A 14,913-nucleotide genomic window follows, 5' to 3' on the forward strand; every position below is an offset into this window, starting at 1 on the left:
GTAACATTGCCTCACTACTTAGTCAAGAGGGAGGATTCCAGATCTTTCTGGAGTACAGAAGGAAGATAATCGAAACAGTAATGAAAAGTACAAGCTGTAAAAATCCAAAATGAAAATTGAGATAAAGAAGTGTGTAATCGTAGAAGATAATAAAATAATGAATATCAAATAAAACTTAAATAAATGTAACAGATGTAAATTATAGATCAAAAACAATACTTAGAATTATTATCTGGACAGTATTCTGGAGGAAAGGCGATGAAAGATAGAAAATATATGAAAGGTAACAAGGTATGGAATAGAATGGAAAATAATGAGAAAGCAAAAGAAGAATGAACGAAAGATCTTTAAAGGCAAAAGAGGAGCGAGAAAATAACAAAAAAGTAATAATGAAGTTATTGTTATTAATGTCCCTGTTTTTACATAGCAGGTAAGCACGGAAGGTAACCAAAACAGGGATCACAAATAAATTAAAAGGTTTAAATAGGGGACTTAATAAACAAATAAATAAGGACCATGAAATGACAAGCTCAGTACAGTACAGTACAATGCTGAAAATAATATCTCTTCAAACCACTCTACTCGGAAATTTATAGGAAGCTTAAATAACGATGATTTTGTTGTTGATAGTTTAATCGGCTATTGAAATCCTGCATCGCAATATGATAAGGCTGAAGAAACATAATATCAATTCAGACAGACAGAGAAAGTAATGCATTAAATAATATTACACTCTTCATTATTTGAAAATTAAAAACTGTATGAGTCTTCGGTTATCAGCCATAATTTATGGTACCGTAGTAATTCAATCACATAAAATTATCTATTTTTATTTAAATATGATACTGCGGAATAATCGTGGGAAAACCCATGGCTAAGATAACATAAAAAAAATATTTCCTTGAGTCTCAACTTACGATAATTTCTTTAAAGACCTTTAATACTATATACACATATATTTAAACTATAGTGTATTCCTACGACTCAAGTTTCTAGTCCATTTTTACTGGAATCAGGCGTTACCTTGGAGAAGTCCATCCTAAGTAAGAAAAGGATCAATATTTAGCTACTTCCGCACATGCAGTGGTAGTCGTGCAACAAAGTGCACCGCCCGCAAGCCCGCTGATAAATGCGTATGCGGCAAACAACGCGAATTTATACAACTGCCACCATTAAATCACTCAACACGTGTTTCACCCCTCCACGGGGCATCTTCAGGAGCAATGTTACACCGACTACCGACTGTTAAACTAATTTATGCCATAAGCTTGAAGTATATTTGTAAATCGCGTTAAAAAGCTTAAGAGTTTCTTATGAGTATTATTAAGTGATATTAATAGATACAATGCTAATATGATACTGTCATTCAAGATTAGTTATTCCTGTTATTGTTTGTTGACAGTTATATCTCATCTCATATTTTTATAATAATATAGTAATACAATGCTTACGAAATGGAAAAATTAAAATGAGATGATTTTAGTTCAATTACTTCCAGGTTATAACTTATACAAAGTTACCTTGACGTTTTCTTATCAAAGCTAATACGCAACGGTACTTGACAAATATTTATTAACAATTATGATATAAATAATCAAAATACAAATACTTATATTAATTGCACAGACTTACACAATAGTCGCTAATACATCTAGTCGAACAACAAAATCGAAATACGAATAACATTGAGATCTTACATAGATATAAGAATTTTAAATTGTAATCCAGGAAATGGTTTTAAAAGAAGAAAACAAAGTTTGTGACGATAGGAAAAAATATAGCAATGATGAAGAAAATATACAAGAAGAGAGGATACCATTGAAACACGGTGATACAGATGGAAAAGTAAAACTAGGCAACCAAAAGCTAACAATTAGACAAAGATTAAAACATATTAAAGACAATGTAACCGTAGAACCTATCATGATATGTTATATAATACCAAGTGTTTTAGCATCAATAGCTACACAAAATTTGAACCTCGAAAAAACTTGTCGAGTGAATCTGAACTTTAGTGAAGAAATTTGCGAGGCACTTAAATTGAGAGAAACAGAAAACTACACTGATTACGAAGAAGAAGTACAGACATTTACAGCAGGTATTCAAGCTTGGAAAAATGTTGTTCAGACAGCAATACCTGTGTTTATAATACTCTTTGTAGGAGCATGGAGTGATAAAACTGGAAAAAGGAAAGCATGTATTCTCATGCCTATTGTAGGAGAATTTATGACATGCATTGGTTTGATGATCAACTACTACTTCTTTTATGAATTACCTGTTGAATTTACTGCATTGACTGAAGCAATTTTCCCTGCAATAACCGGTGGTTGGTTCACAAACTTTATTGGTGTTTTTAGTTACATTGGTGATATTACAACACCGGAAGAGAGAACGCATAGAGTCGGAATGGTTAATCTGTGCATATCTTTAGGTTATCCAATCGGAAGTGCTTTGAGCGGTGTTTTATTAAATTTAATCGGTTACTATGGAATCTTTTGTTTTTCCGCGACGCTGTATTTATTTTGTTTCGTTTATGGATACTTTTATTTAGAAGATGTAAAGAAAGATACTTTTGTGGCGGTAAGTAATCCAGTAATATTAATATTATACAGGATGTTTGGTCATAGGTATGGTACAACATTTCCGAAAAAATATTTTTCAAAAATAATAAATAGCGTAATGGTAATATCTGAAGAAAAAGCCTTTTTAAAATTCGAATTACCAAAAATTAAAATTAAATATTGTTCGCCATCTGTTTCTGTAGTATTTTTACTACCAGAAGGCCGATTGAATTGGAATAGTAAATATAAATTGTTGTTACATATTTCAGAGTGATAACATAACATAAGGTTTGGAAATGTGTGTAAAATATTTAACTCATTTTGCTTTCTGCAAGAGCAATACACTCACCTCTTTGAATGTTGTAAAACTATGTATAACCAATCAACTTGTATTTAAACGCGTGCTTGCGTAAGTTTGTGTATATTTTAAATATGTATTTCTATATTATCTTATGATAAAATAGTGTTGATTTTTAATTTATCAGCTTTTTCATTTCTGCTACTAGATGTTTAGCGAAAAAATATTTTGGAGTTAATAATAGAAATAAATGAAAATATTACAGAAACGAAAAGGCTGCGCCGGTTTTATATTTGAATTTTTTGATGTGAAATTAGTACTAGAAACTTTCAAAGTCGCATTTCGCAAAGGTTCTAATAATAGAAGACTGAGAGTGTGCCTTCTTCTTATTGTGGTTTGTGTGGTGTTTGGACCGTCGCAGGGTATGTTTGCTTATACTATTTTTTTATTTTTAGCTTAATTAATAACTTAGTTATCCTTCTTAATAGACTTTCAATAAGATCGTTTGAAGGCAGCCTATAAAAAATAATTCTTTGTCTTTTACACTCAACCATTAGACAGGGTGTAACCAGAATGTATTTCAGTGGAATTACAGTATTTATGACATGAAAATCGTAACTATTAAAACTATTATAAGAAGTTACTTTGAAATACCAATTAATATCTCAAACTGACCGACTAACTAACAAGTTTTTGCCACAAAAACATAGGCATTACAACATAGTTAACATTAGTACTTACCATTACTCCAATGTTTAATACATCACTGACGAAAATTTAATGCAAAACTTAAAACTGAAGGTGTCAATACTTATAAATATTCCACATCCGTGAAATACATATACGAGTAAGTACGTCTAAGACAGGATAATGTTTAAATTGAATTAGATGAGAAAAAACAAACGAAAACCAAAACCTTATCTTTCTTGCTAACATTTTGTTAATTAATATATAGTGTACGCTTTACAAAATTAAACTGATTTCGGAAATAATAAAAAAGTACAAAAAGAGATTTCGCAATTCATATTATATATTCTATAATTAAACTAAATATTTGTTTACAATCTATGTCTGTAGAATTTGTACTGCCAGAAGTTATTGTCCAGTTACATTTTCAAAGTGACCACTTGATTGAAAATAGGTGTAAATGATAGAAATATCTTTGCTGAGAAATAAGATAAACTTTCACCCATTTAAAGATTTTACACATAAAATCAAAATACACTATATACATATTGTAAATTTTATGTGAATCAAAATCATTATTTAAAAATCAATATAAGGTTTATTTTTTAAATTATTCTTTTCTGCAATTATATTTAGGAATTTCTCAACAACTATTCTAACTTATTTTATAAGGTTATTTAGAAAATTAAACTAGCCTAAGTTACTCCTTGTTAAATCAACTATAATGTAAGTCTCGTCAAAATTGGTTCAGCCATTTCAGAGGTTAGCCGGAACAAACAGGCAGAAAGATAAAATTATATATATATATATATATATATATATATATATATGTATATATATATATATACTTATATATATACATATATATATCATAGTTTTGTAGTTTTTATTTACTTATAACTTCATAAATATAACTTATTTGCTACTTTTGTTTTCTTGACGTGTAACCGTCAAGTCGAATTATAGAGTGAAAAGATGGTTACGTTGCCGAAAATAAAATAAAGACTTGTGTTCAGAATCACCGCCTTTACTGTTTGACAATCCCACATATATCAATATGAATGTATTATAAATCGGTTATTTAAATATTATAGACACGCAAATTTTATTCACTTGTATAGATTTACGAACTTATATACTTTCTATGACATTTCAGGTGAATTCAGCATACTGTATTTATTCACTAGATACAGATTCAATTGGGACGAACTTCAATACAGTATGTGGATGACTTATAGTATAGTTACAAATTTATTTGGTAAGTTTATTTATAGCTTTGCTTTTTTTTCGAAAAAAAAAAAAGATAAAAAGGATCGAAAAATAAAATAAATATTAATTTCTTCTCTTTTCTAACAACGTAGATACAAGAATGTACACAATAGACAATCGCAAAGTTCTTTGTGTTGATTCTATGGAGAAAATTCTGCCAAGAAACTAGAGAGTTGCTCTTAAAACTCAAATTTTTCAATTATAGATTGGCTATTTATCAAATGAAAATCAACATGATATCATAGACATGTTTATCGTTGTATATAAAATTACTTTTATAATTGAAATACTCGAAAATCTTAGAAATTAATAAATATGTACATATATATAAATATATTGATAACTATATTAAAACTAACAGAGAAATTTTTTAAACAAAAAAAAAAAAAACAATAGCAACATGGGTAACAATAAAAAATATGTAATGTTTATTTTTTAACAGGAACAATGTTTTCAATAAGCTTATTTAGCAACTACATGAAGTTGGACGATACGATGCTGGGGATTATATCGTGTACTAGCAAAATAGTTGCCTCTTTCGCGTATGCGTTCGCCAGGAACGATCTGGAGATATACCTAGGTAAGTATAACATATCATTTACCTAAGTTTAAATCTAAAATGAAATGTCTTACATTCATTTAAATAAGCATATTAAGAATGGGTATACCTTACCTTATCTACACTACTACTCGGTGGTAAATATTGCACATCGACCTATGGAAAGAGACAATCGGATAATTTTGGCTTCGTATAGCGTTTTCTCTTTCGCACGAAATACAACGACTGATAAAACGTCACATAGGTAGTATGAGACAGAGATAGTGCTCTACGAAGCCAAAATTAGCCATTTGTCTCTTTCCAAAGAACGATGTGCAATATTTATTGCCAACTACTGTAATATTAATGTAACATCAATATAAATATATATAAAAACAGCAGACGGCTTAATACAGAATAACGTGCAAAATAGGCCATAAATTATATGTATTTCCTAGAATTTACTTTACGAAATAATCAGCAAAACAATGTAAACATCTGTCGTCCTTTCCAAGAAATTCAAGTTATGTACGTGAGTGACATCGGATGGCCAAGGCGTCATTTCTGAGTAAGGCTTCGAGGGGTCGCTGCTCAGAGTACTATCTCAGACTAACAGAGTCCTCAAATCGGTTCTTAGATAAGTTAAACAATAAAATAAGTCATATATATGTATTCGTATTTACTTTTATAAAAAAGAAGTCTCTTATTTACGAAACTTGACTATTTATTTAATTACACATAAAAATAAATATTTATCTTAGCTATATAACAGGAAATTTTTTTTTAGGGTAATCTTCTTCGAGAAAATTTACTAGTGTAAGAATCTCGTGTACTTCTTGACAGAAGAACTAGGTAATTCTATCAATGTGACTCCTAGAGCAAAGTAATAAAAATCCCTTAACTAACAGAAGAATATCTTTTTCTGATTAATTTGTATGGAATATATAAGCATATAAAATAAACTAAAATTTCACTGCACTGAATTATCTCGACTTTATTTGCGGCACTAGATTCTTATTCATATATATTTTTTCTTTGTATATATGTAAATAATTGTGTGCAAAGCTAATAAAATTTAGAGCTATATTAGATTTGTATTTTTGTAAGCGAATCTAAAAAGATCTAAGGCAATTTCGTAACATTTTGTAATCATGGAAAGATTTCGAACATTAATTCAATTTCAAATGCAGGAAGAACAAACTCTTTCTTGATAAGACTTGACGTAAGATTAACTGGTAATGATATCAGCGCACGTAATGTTTTGTATTCCTATTTGAAAATAATTAATGCGTGTAAATAATTTACGATTTATTTATATATAATTTATAATTTATACTGGGGAAAAATATTCAATTACATTCATATCGTATTACGCATACTGTTAGTGAATAAACTCATAATTAAATTTCAAAATATATGTACAGAAAAGCACGCGCACTTTTTAATCTCTCACTCTACAATAGTTTTTTTAATGCAAGTTATCAATGGCAATGATGCTTTACATACTTTTATATTTTACATTAGTAATAACACAAAATTGTTATAATCATATTTATTTTTAATTTTAATATCGATTAAGATTATTATAGTGTGTGTGGAAGTCGTAGTCTGTATTATGTGAAACGACTTCTTCTTCTTCTTCTTCCTTCCCTTTTCCCTTTATTTGGAGTCGGGTCTCCTTATCAATTTGCACCAAGCCACTCTATTCTGGGTTGTCCCTGCATCAAGTTAAAAGGTTTCCAGTTCCTTTCTGATATTAGACCACCACGTAGCTTTTGGACGCCCTCTCCCTCTTGGGAATTCTAGGAGGCTTAAGGCAGTTTTTACCACGTGGTCATCTGGTTTTCGTTATATGTGGCCATATTATGTGAAACGACGGAGAGACTTAAAGAGTGTGGTTGACAGTCTTGTCTTTATAATCAAATATGTGCAGACGCACACGAGATATTTGAGAATAAACAGCTTGATGTTTGTCGTTGTCTACCTTCCGCGTGCACTAGTCAAATTATAATGAAATTATCATTACAAAAGTAATTTAAAACTTGTTAACGTTAACTTTGTTAACGTCTTATCATATGCTTTATGTATACGCGATTTGCCTCCCGAAAAGCCTGGTAAAAATACTGATAGCCAAGAGTAATCAAAATACTGTGTTCAGATATGCACTTAGAGTATTTATAATTTACACGACCTAACGCAATGATAGCGACCACATAAATGATGGCATCCGAATTCAAATCGGCGTTCTAATTTCGAACATTCAAGAATGATTTTACATAACAGTATTGTAGCGGTAGTGGCCTACGAGGTGGAAACGAGGAGGTTTCATATGTACTTAGTTGACTTTTGATTTAAAAAAAGAAATATTCAATTAATAAATACGATAATTGACAAATCATAAACATAATTTTAAATATAGAACACTAAAAATTAGGTTGAAAATAGATCACGATCTATCACGTTCGTTTCACGAAACATACCCAATTAAAACTACAATCACAAATAATGAATACGTTTGTTTCCAAACATTAAATAGATGGAGCGTAATTCAATTTGCAATGATGCGTACGTTAGAATCGATATTTGCCAACTAATTAATTGGATACGTTCAACTGTGTTTAATTAAATTTAGAAATATATTTGTGTACAAAACACTAACCATTTTTATTAAAAAAAAAATAGTTACTACTTTTGTAACAATCTGTAAGGTATAACACACTTCCGTACTATCAAACAAAGTGTGTTGTGACTCAACGTACATTCTGAAGAGTAACTTCAATTGGTCAGGGTGAACACATCTTTCTAATTTACCATTACCTAATTAATCACAGCGCGTGGCTAAGCTTAGTTCTCTTTTTAGGAACCACTAGTTCCCCTACCATGTATGAAGCAGGAATGTTCGGGTAAATTATTTTTTCTAGAAATTTTTTTTTCTTTAAAATCACTTTTATTACAATTTACTTCTGTCCGTCGCATTTTCTATTCACTCTATATCTTCTATATTTTCTATTTCTATTTCTATTCACATTCAAATTATGACCCGTGCATCGCCTTCCTTCCCTCATCTTCGTTCCTAGATTACAGTTTGTTACATTATCAAAGTTTTACTTAAGTAATAAAAGGACCAATATTTAGCCACTTCCGCATATGCAGTGGTAGACGTGCAACAAAGTGCACCGACCGACAGCCCGCTGATAAATGCGTATGCGGCAAACAATGCGAATTTACACAACTGCCACCGTTAAATCACTCAACACGTGTTTCACCCCTTCACGGGGCATCTTCAGGAGTTATGTTACACCGATTAGTGCCAAACACAGAGTCAAAGTTTTATTTGTTTGTTGTATTTTTAATTCTAGTTTAATATTTTTTACAATTATATATTTTTTAATACCTTTACTTATTTATTAAGTCTATGTAGCTTTCTTTTTGACTTACTTCTGCATTTTATTGTTTTCTATATTGTGCTACTTGTTTGGAATATTCTAGAAATGTAGGGAAAAATTAGTCGTCGCCCATGAGAGAGGCGCTGCGGCTACCATGTACAAGTGCAATTGCAATTTTTCTTAAGCGTACCGCTAACACCGTATGTTTAAGTAAACATACTTTGGACAGCAGGAAGAACTACAATAAATCTAAATAAAAGTATTATTAACAATAAGTAATACCACACCATAATCACCAACGAAAATATAGTCGATATAGAAGATATTAAGATAGCATAGAATTACCATAATTATAACTATACAAATAGAGTCTAATTTTTAATACGATGTGTAAATAATACGTTATCGTAACAAGTCGAAACATGTTCGATTTATGAAAAAATTATGAAATGTGGTTTTGATAAACCCTTTATATCTTAATATTTAAAAGATTTGCATTTAGGTTATTAAATTTACATAAACCATTCAAAAATCGAAGGTAGCGAAATTGGCAATTTTTTTATTTGTGTTACTATAAATTATGATTTTATTTTGATGGTAAGAATCTAAAATTATTACCATTCATTAAAAAATTTAACGAATAATTTAATTATTCACTCTTTTACACACATTAGGCAACAGTGGACTTAATTCCTTATAGAGATTCCTAATATATAGCGTGCTCCGTGTGACATTTTTAACGCTATTTTAACCGCTTTTGCTGATTGAATATCGTAAAATCATTTTTAGTTGACCTATAATGTGCGTACAACATTTCACCGGCCTTATTCTTTATTTATTTTAATCTGTAGTAATTTAAATTTAAAAACGCTTTTTATTACTCAAATACCATTATGCTATTTATTATTTCATAAGTTATTGTTTTAAAACAGGGCGCATCATGCATTAATTGACCGCAAATGACTGTACACTCTCATCATAAAGTTGCTCTCTTTTAAAGTTTTTTTACATCTATTATCAATCACCCTGTACGTTATATTCATTACTTTCCTTCGTCAGCTTTTGCTCTGCATTACCCTTTTTAGTGTAGTTTCATAAAATAATTGTCGGTAATAAATGCGATTCGACAGCAAATGGCAAGAATTGAACTAATGTAATGGAATTGTCATTAACCCAGAAGAAAGGTTTATTGTGTATCACAGATGGCCATGTTGAGAAAACCAAAAAAAAAACATTTTATAATGGACAAAAAAATCTGGACAAGTTTTACATAAAAACCAATAGTTATTGAACACTCTCAATGATTGCGGGTCTTAGAAGTTTTTTTACCTTATGTCTCCTTGTATATCCTAATAAGTTAATCTTCTTTTTAATAGATGCACAGCTACTATCTAACTATGATTACATTATGGTACTATGTGCCTTGTCTAAAACAAAAAGTTAGTTCTTCGTTAATATTAAAGAGGAGTATTTTCTTGACAATTGTCCGTTAAATGTTTTTTTTTTTCTGTCTCAGGCTAACGTGAAACAGATCCAATTTTGTATGTTTTTATGCTTCATTGATTTTTGCTTAATGTTATAAGGTATACTTTCATATCATTATTATCGTTGAAGCGGCTTGCATTAATCGTATTTTAATTTGGAAGATGTTATTGTAGAGAAACTCAATTTGATTCTTTTCAACATTTCTGTTCATTTTCTTGCATAACATATATAAGAGACTACTAATGTGGATATAATATATAAATAAATATATAACTTTATTGAATATGGTAACATATTATGACTGTCATTATTTTTATCGCAAGATGTTCACTGCTGTAATACTTGCCCTACTATAACACGAGTATTTTAAGATTCTTAATAATAATGCATAAAGATAAAACACGTTTATTCAACAGTGGGATTTTTCTCAGAGCTTTTATTAATCGATAACTTATTTTTTTTTTTAATCTATTTTATTATTGACTCTTCTCTGCTCCACAAGTTGGTATAATTATGGTGAAGAAGCGAAAAAAAAACACCTCAACAACACATCTTTTAATAAAGTCTAACACAGATTGATACGTGTACACTTTATCAGATAAAGCCTAAATCAAAATAGTCAGGCGACATGATCGCCAAAAATTCTTATCATTTCAATATTCGTTTGTTGAATAATAAATTTCATACTTATATTTTTAATATGCGTTTTTAATTTTTCTAATAGTAGTCTATGCATTCTATTAAAAAAAAATGTTTGTTTATTACAAATGAATTAAAGACTAAATTAGCAATAAACTGTATCATAGAAATATTTGACTTGATGACATTTGTGGTTATATTATAAAAATCGATGTAAACAGATAAATTTACACAAAGGATTAATTATGAAATGATCGTAGTATAGATATAACTCTATGCGTTTAGATATAGTAGATTAGCATTTATCAAATAGGCCTTATAGAACCATTCCATTAGAAAATAAACAGTTTTAATAGCGTCGATAGTATCTCTCAGAATTTTAAAGGGGAAATTTAAGATTCTTTTTCATTATTTCTTTCTTTTGTTTTGTAGAGCCATAGAGCAGACTCTTTCTTACGCACTTACTGAAACGGATTATCTTTTAAGCTGTGCGACGGCTCCATGTATTCATTAGTCCTTCACATCCGGCTAGGCTCATATCGCGACTTGTATATTGTTAAACCTATTGCTCGGAACTTCCGCAACCACGAAATCTTTACTTAGATGATCACGAAACCGTCGTATATTGTATCAAGAACAAACTTGTCGACGACAATTGCACGCGGGAGGATATTGAACTTAAAATGCGCTTCTCTGTTGTTATTCTTTTCTAAGTGACATTGTGATTAAAAACCCTTATGAATAACAAAGCTAGTATAAATATATTAATTAAAAAAATGTTTTGGCCATAGGTATTGCCTACTTTACATATATCTACGCTCTAAAACCATTGATTTTATTTTTTATTATTTTTGTTCCACGTAAAACTACTCTAAAATTAGTTTTAGTAAATATATATCTCTTTTTCTGCCAATTAATATATGGTACACTATATTAAAAAATCAATAGTTTCCGAAATAAAAATGACATAATGCTAATATAGGAAAAAATATTATTTCATTTTTGACCCTACAGGCTCGCCACTCTTAGCAGTTATTGGCTTGTTGCATAGCAATAGTAAATAATAAAAATCTAATATAATTTACTATAATTTTTTCCAGAGTGACTACTTGAAAGTTTTTGCTGACAAATGAGCGTTACAATTAACTCTTTTAAAATTTTCAGTTACAGTAATAATGCAGCCTGATACGGGGCTGCCTTTCTTAGCAACCGTACTTATTAATTTTAATTTACTTAATTTTAATGTTTTATTTTCAGCACCACTACTAGAAATATTGAACGGTACATCATTCATTGCAATGAGATCAATTGCCACAAAACTAGTCGACGGAAAAGAATTCGGTTAGTAGTTTTACTACGACTAATTAACATGAAAACAGAAAATAATTACTGTTCTCTACAATTATTTTGGCATATATATTAAAAACAAATTTTTGTGTGGGTAGATTTGGCACACTGCAATGTAAAACAAATATAATATTGCACAAGCCGAAATATCCGGACTAATGGAACATTCAAATTAAACATTTCAAACTACCAAGGTACGAGCGTCGAATATACTCGACGGCTACAGGTGAATGCGCACAACTGCCTCTTGCTCTCGACACTGAGCGCGTCCTTCTCTTTAATACACTTGCGATGAGAGTGTTTGACATAACAAGTTGATACAGATATACATTACATTCACCTAATCTTATTATAATAAACTATAACTGCAGAGATAGGTTAAAATTTCTTGGTTGACGAGTAAAGTCGACGCTGGGTCGAGCGTGTTCATGTTACGGCCGTCGACTATAGTCGACGTTCGACGTTAACCAGTTCACCATAGCGGTGAAGTAACATTAGTGTTAATAATTTTTTCAGGTAAAGTCAATTCATTGTTCGGTCTGGCTGAGGCAATGACTCCTATTGTATACGGTCCACTGTATTCACGAACTTACATCGCGACCTTGAACATTTTGCCCGGTGCAGTGTTTCTTTTGGGTGCCTTGCTGACTGTACCAGCTATTATTATATTTGGGTAAGACAACATTACAGAAAATATTTAGTACTAGCAAATTAAGTAAATCCCCCTCTATTTGAACCAAAGATATAGTCAACACCGCAAAAACTCAGTGGTGATCTTTGGAGAAGGCCACTGTCACATGACAATGATGATTAACCAGAAGAGAGCGAAGATATAATGTATTATTATTTAAATGTGTGTGGAACTTTTTGTTAGCTTTCTTTTTGACTGACTGTACCAGCTATTACTGGATACGAGGAATATAATAAAACATTTAGTATATATTATTCAATGAAGAGCGAAGACCAATTTTAAAATGTATTCAACATTTGGTCGATGTTGTTTTTGACTGACTGTACCAGCTGTTACTGGATTCTAGTAAGATAATGTAATAAAAATATTTAGAAAATTTTATTCGATGAATAGCGAAGACTAGTTCAAAAATGTGGATAAGTTTACGTTAAAGTAGTTTTTGACTGACTGTACCACCAGCTATTGCTATTTTAGGGTAAAATAACATATTAAAACATTTAGTGTTTATTCAATAAAGATCGAAATCTAAATCATTGTGGTAATGTTCTTTTGTCAGCATTTTTTTATATTAGTACAGTGATTATTGTACAAGCTATATTTTATTTTCATTTCAAAAGTAGAATGTCCAATTTCATAAAAACTTGCGCATGTACAATTTCATAAACAAGCGAATGTGCCCAAGGTTTTTTTTAAAAAATACAAAATCTTGTTAATACAGTCATTCCTTTAAAACACAACATCATAACTGTCGTTCAATAACAATATATTTATTACAAAATTGGTACGTTCCTCAGCTGTTTTTTAATAATAAATCGACCCTATTATCACATATTTTATTAGATCGCTGGTAATCGTATGTAATAAATTATTATAATAAATTTAACATATTATCTTTCTCGTGTTCACCGTGAATTTTATTTTTCAGGTGGCTTTACTTTGAACATCAAAAGGATAAACAAAAAGTCTTAAGAAATAATGGTATCGAAAATAGTGTTTGACACTATTTCTCCAGGTGTTTGAGTAAATAAACATTACTTATACACAACTTTTATGTTAAATTATTGATATAATGTTAAATATAAGTTTCATTTTTACTTTGTCTTTTACTGGATTGAACATGAGACCGTTCGAAGTGAAATATGTTTTAACTGTTCTAAGTTGTCCAAAAAATTAAAAAAATCTTAATAAAATAAAAAAAACACTAATAATATATCAAAAAAAGCACAACTAGTACACTTTATTAGCTACCTCCTTCTGTACAGCTTAAACTGTATAAGAGCGTTGATTTAAATAAAGAATAAATAAAGAAATTAATAAGTAAAAAAGCCATTGATATCAGAGACAAAACGTAGTATCAAAAGTAGTTAAATCATATAAATTAATAATTGAAATATTATCAAAACAATAAGTCGATTAAGTATGAATATTAAGCGCAATAATTTTAAAGATTGTAAATTACTCGTCAATTGTTGTCAAAACTGTAGTAACGTTTCCGTATGCTACCTTATCTTCAATAGCGTGATTCTCATTATTTTTTATTCTCGATCCCCGTAATTTGTTTATGGTAAGGACGTTAGAATGCGGGTGTAAATATTTTTTTTTAATTCTGTATGCCAAAGTCCTGACCACTGCCAACTTCAACTTCTCAGTGCGCTGCCCGTTATTATCCATAATTTCGACCTCGGATCTTCTGATTTCTAATTGGATCTCGTTGAATATTCCTGATCAAACTCTTTTGTCCAGCTGTGGATGTCCTTTGGCGGAATCGATAAAGGTTTTTTACAAGGATAATTCCGGCCTACTCTTTAAACTAGAACACAATTCTTCAAAAAATAATGTTAAAAAGTCATAAATAAAAATATTATCATTTCGAATTCACTCTGAAATACGTGAGCGATAAATTTGTTATTACAGGCGTATCAAATGGACTCCTGATATATGACCGCCTTGATAATATGTTATGAAATGTTGTTGAAGTATTGTATTTTCAAGTGTAACTGATACTCGCGAGT

The 14,913-nt window shown here is 30.1% G+C and overlaps 1 protein-coding gene across 1 annotated transcript; it reads left to right on the forward strand.

The window, feature by feature from the left end:
* Positions 1-1,639: 1,639 nt before the first annotated feature.
* On the forward strand, positions 1,640-12,927 carry LOC137931019 (probable peptidoglycan muropeptide transporter SLC46). The gene is made up of 6 exons (XM_068774408.1): positions 1,640-2,580; positions 3,125-3,281; positions 4,703-4,804; positions 5,258-5,395; positions 12,121-12,204; positions 12,727-12,927. The coding sequence occupies exons 1-6, from the start codon at positions 1,732-1,734 to the stop codon at positions 12,885-12,887; spliced, it is 1,491 nt and encodes a 496-aa protein (XP_068630509.1). The 5' UTR covers positions 1,640-1,731; the 3' UTR covers positions 12,888-12,927.
* Positions 12,928-14,913: the final 1,986 nt, after the last annotated feature.

The sequence above is a fragment of the Battus philenor genome, unplaced genomic scaffold (assembly GCF_028537555.1).
Source record: "Battus philenor isolate CCGP_79_NKW_IND1 unplaced genomic scaffold, ilBatPhil1.0.hap1 SCAF_7, whole genome shotgun sequence".
Lineage (NCBI taxonomy): Eukaryota > Metazoa > Arthropoda > Insecta > Lepidoptera > Papilionidae > Battus > Battus philenor.

Excerpts from the sequence above, each read along its gene's own strand:
- LOC137931019 (XM_068774408.1), top strand. The coding sequence starts at position 1,732 with ATGGTTTTAAAAGAAGAAAACAAAGTTTGTGACGATAGGAAAAAATAT. Across the intron at positions 3,282-4,702 it reads GGTGTTTGGACCGTCGCAGG|GTGAATTCAGCATACTGTAT; the intron begins GTATGTTTGCTT and ends ATGACATTTCAG. Across the intron at positions 5,396-12,120 it reads CGATCTGGAGATATACCTAG|CACCACTACTAGAAATATTG; the intron begins GTAAGTATAACA and ends TTTTATTTTCAG.